At 54.7% G+C, this 4,267-nt stretch overlaps 1 protein-coding gene across 1 annotated transcript; it reads left to right on the forward strand.

The window, feature by feature from the left end:
- Positions 1-358: 358 nt before the first annotated feature.
- On the forward strand, positions 359-4,034 carry LOC121592757 (protein PTHB1). Its single transcript, XM_041914518.1, has 6 exons — positions 359-770; positions 835-1,308; positions 1,387-1,520; positions 1,596-2,746; positions 2,812-2,987; positions 3,058-4,034. The coding sequence occupies exons 1-6, from the start codon at positions 439-441 to the stop codon at positions 3,653-3,655; spliced, it is 2,865 nt and encodes a 954-aa protein (XP_041770452.1). The 5' UTR covers positions 359-438; the 3' UTR covers positions 3,656-4,034.
- The last annotated feature ends 233 nt before the right edge of the window (positions 4,035-4,267 follow it).

The raw sequence follows: 4,267 nt of genomic DNA on the forward strand, positions 1-4,267 counted from the left end.
GGGGGGGGGCGGTGTTATCGGGCCCACGGTACGCCTCTGACGCACTCGATACGCATTTAAATATAGCTCACATGCGCTATCAAATCGCTCACATATTAACATTTACGCATGGCACGGAGTCGCAGAGATAAAGCACAGCAACATTGAGCGTCTTCCGTTGTCGGGGTTTAGGATTTATGGAAGGTAGAATTAATACTAGCGCTCCTCCACCAAGCTCCAAAGTCTAAAAAGTCACCGTTTAACGTCATTTACTTTCGAATCGATGCGCACCAACGGTTGTTTCAAAAAAATGCCTTCAATATCGCCCCAACTCCATCGCCATGGCAACGGAAGCAGCCAAACAAAGCAAAGTTTGTGCCCGTGGCACCTGTCACATAGAGCATTAGAGATATACATTGGTTCGCCAATTCGTACACACTGCCTGCCCTTTTCATAGCCATGTCACTGTTTAAGGTAAGAAATTGGTGGAAAACGCAATGCCCAACGATCGAGCCGGCGTACGACTCGTTCTCGCTGCACTGTGCCCGGCTGTGCATTGAGGAGGGCGAAAAGGACAGCCTGGTGGTCGGGTCACACACCGGCCAGCTGTGCATCTATCGCCCGTCGGGTGGCACCAACCTGCCCGATCTGGACGCGGAGGATGATGAGCAGGGCAACGCGAACGGTAGCGCGAACGAGCTGGCCGAAAATGTGTTCCAGCATGCGGACGTCATACTGGAGGTGCAGCTACCGCTTCCAGTGCTCGGTGTTAGCAGTGGCAAGTTTACCACGTAAGTATCAAGGTACGATTTCTCCGGAAGCGCTTACCAAATAGAGCCTTTTTTGCAATTTCAGTACGAATAAAACCGACCCCCGGCTGCAGCTCGCCGTACTGCATCCGATGAAGCTGTGCATCTACCAGCTGGTAACGGTCGATGGGCTCGCAGACCATGGCGATCACACGCGTCTGGTCACCCTGTACGACCATGCACTGTCGAAACCGGCCTTCTCGCTGTGCCACGGCCCGTTCGGTGGCGTCAAGGGGCGGGACTTTCTTTGCGTGCAGCATCTGGACGGGTCGCTGCGGTTCTTCGAGCAGGACGGCATTAGCTACGAGCGTACGCTGGCCACCGATCGGTACATACCGGCGCCGCTGCATTATGTGCCGCGGGTCGATTGCTTCGTCACGGTCGCACCGAGCTGGGTGCTGGAGTGCTACCGCTACCAGGACGTGGCGGAAGCGCTCGAGACGTTGCGCCGCCACGACCCGATCTGGGCGCTGTGCATCGGGGAGTATGCGCTCGATCTGCAGGTGCATCAAATTTCCAAGTAAGATTCTTCTGACATTGCCCCCTAAAAGAAGGAATAGTGGAATTAAGAACTATTTTAATCCCCAAATTCCCACAGCACGGAATCCGTCATTGTGATCCTGGGCGAGAACAATCTGCTGTGCGTGTCCGACACTGGGAAGGTTCGGTTCATCAAAAAGCTCGACTACTCACCGGTTTGCTTTCACAGCTTCGTCACCGGATGGTACTGGGGTAGGTTAGAACTTTAGGCCTCTCATATCCCTTTCCCCCAATAGTCTCAGCCCCAATTCCACCCCTTTCCCACAGAACCGGGCGCTCGATTGATGCTGGCAGTCGTCTCGGAAAGTGGATCCCTGCTTCTGTACGAAAGCGATCAAATCATCTGGTCGGCACAGCTCGGTCACGTACCGGTAGCCATCGGCCGTGCCAATGTGGCCGGCCTTCCCGGTGCGCTGGTAACGCTCGGGCCAACCGGTGCCCTCGCGGTAGGCTATCTCGGCTCGGAGCCGCAGCTGTTCCGTGTGCCGGCCCTCAATCTGGCCCCGTTCGAGATTGCCCGCTGCCAGAAGGAGCTGCTCGAGCTGGAGCGCGAGATCCGGGCCGGGGTGGATCCGAGCGACGCTAGCATTGCGAATGCTGCCGCCGAGCGGGACGTCAAGCTGGAGGTTGCAATCCAGGGCGAGCCGGTCCCATGTACCGAGCAGCAGGTGACCGTGCTGCTGTCCTCTAGCGAAATGTGCCAACTGAGCGTAACGGTGCGGGTGGAGCCGAAGCTCGAGATGTTACAGCTGACGGTCGCTACCGATCAGGCGATCGGCTGCTCGAAGGATGCGTTTCTGTTCCGCGACGTCGCGGCCCACAGCACGGAACGGTTCGATGTGTGGCTGTACCCGGCCGTACCGACACTACCGGCCAGTCGTACCGCGACCGTCTACTGTTCCTACACCAACAAGCAGGGCATTACGCGTGTGCTGGAGAGGAGCGTTCTGCTCCCGGTGCGGCTGTTCCTCAAGCCGGCACAACCGTCCAAGGAGGCACAGCACAAGCTAACGCTAACGGTCGTACCGCCGCCAGCGCAGCACACTGCCGGCAGCGTGCTCGGACGATTGTTTCCAGAGTTTGCGCCCGAAGGCAGCAGTGCTAGTGCACTCGCCCTGCAGCCCGTTGCCGGTGGAGGAGATGGGCGGAAAGTCACGATAGTTGCGGCCAAAAGTACGAACCGCTTTCGGGTCCAGTCGGACGAGCTTGGTCTTATGGCGCTCGTGCTGGAGTGCCTCATAGGACGGCTCCAGGGCCGGGAGAGTGTGGGTCACGCGACGGAACAGGATGATGCTGCTGGCAGGAAAGACCATTCCTCCAGGGTGCAGGTTACCATCGGTGGTGTTCCTTCGGTAAGTGGACTGATACGTTCGCTGCAGGTGCATTGTGATTTGAGGAAAGCGGTAAAGCAGCTAGAGGTGAGCACACAGTCCGACAATCTTGGGGAAGTACACAAGCGATGCCATTCTTTGCCTTGTTTCAGACTGATCTTGAGATTGCCACCGGCCAGATGCGACTTTTCGAGCGGCGGTTCGTCGTCAAGCTGCAGGAGCGCTCGCTGCGCGCGCTTGACGGTATACTGATGCTGCTGAAACGGAACCACACTGCGGTGGCCAAAGTGTGCCTGCAAATAAAAACCATGCGTCAGAAGCTAAAACTGTAAGTAGAGCCAGGAATTGCAACGCACTCACCCCCCCCTTAACACATCTCTTTCTTCTTGTCGCATTAGCGCGCAGATTGATCTGACCGCCATCCTGCGCCTGTTTCATCTCTGCTACAGCCATGCGGCCAATGCACCGGGCGGAAAGTATCTCGAGCACCTTACCGCACTGCTAGCCCACTCCGTGCTGGACAGTACGGAGCAGAGCTACGAAGAGATGATGCTGCCAGTGGTACGCTTTCTCCACCAGACGGGACCGCTGAAAAACACCACCGAACAGTCGGAGTCAACGCCGTTCGATGAGGCGTTCTTCTACACCGCCAAACAAACCGACCGCGATCCGGTCGACCTGTCCGCCCACAGTCATCTGCTGCAGGGTCAGCTGCAACGTTTGCTCGGTAGGGTGAACGATCGCATTACCGCCGCTACGACGGCGCGATCGTCCGGAAGTGGCAGCGGTCGGAACAGTGTCGACTTTGAGGATCAACCACTGCCAGAAGCGCACAACGAAGAGGCAGAAGAGGAAGAGGAGGAGGATGAAAAGGGCCAGAATGAAGAAGCGAACCGCCCGACCGATGGCAGCGCTGGTGTAGAGGAGTTCGCCCAACTCAGTGCCACCGCTAGTGAGTGGGTTAACTACGAAAAGATATCCGATTTGCCGCTGTAAGAGTCTTTCTTTCCACCTGGAATGAAGTTTGTTATTTTGTCGATAGTTTGTTCTTTTCTTTTTTGCTTTTATTATCACTTCACTTTCCTCCCCACACCGACCACAGACTTTGCGCGGGTAAAGCGCCCTTAGAGCTAGTAGGGGAATTATTCACCCCGATCACACCCGCGATGGGAGTGTTAGCGTCACACAATGATGTATTTTATCCTTGCTTGTTGTTTAAATTATTTACTATTAATACTTTACGACAGACTACACCTAGTATAAACATATTCCCTTGTGTGTTTTCATTTATGCATATTTTCTTGTAAGTAGAGTGCGCAAACCAGCGCCTTCTCGCTGGTGTCGCGCTGTCGTGGAAACTAACTATGGCGATAAATAAAGAGCAGTATTTAAACAAAAAGGAAGGACAACACGAACGCTTCCCGCTGTAGCACGTGCTACAGCTTAATGTACAATTTACAGCTCACCGAAACCGATGCGCGAAAGATGATTGATCGTAACGTTACTAACAAATGAACACGTGGTATATTGTTGCGCATGATCCCGGGCGGAGGTATATAAAGAGAAAACGTAATTGTTTGCCTTTTCTTTTTTTCCTTTTTTTTTTTA

The sequence above is a fragment of the Anopheles merus genome, chromosome 2L (assembly GCF_017562075.2).
Source record: "Anopheles merus strain MAF chromosome 2L, AmerM5.1, whole genome shotgun sequence".
Taxonomy (NCBI): Eukaryota; Metazoa; Arthropoda; class Insecta; order Diptera; family Culicidae; genus Anopheles; species Anopheles merus.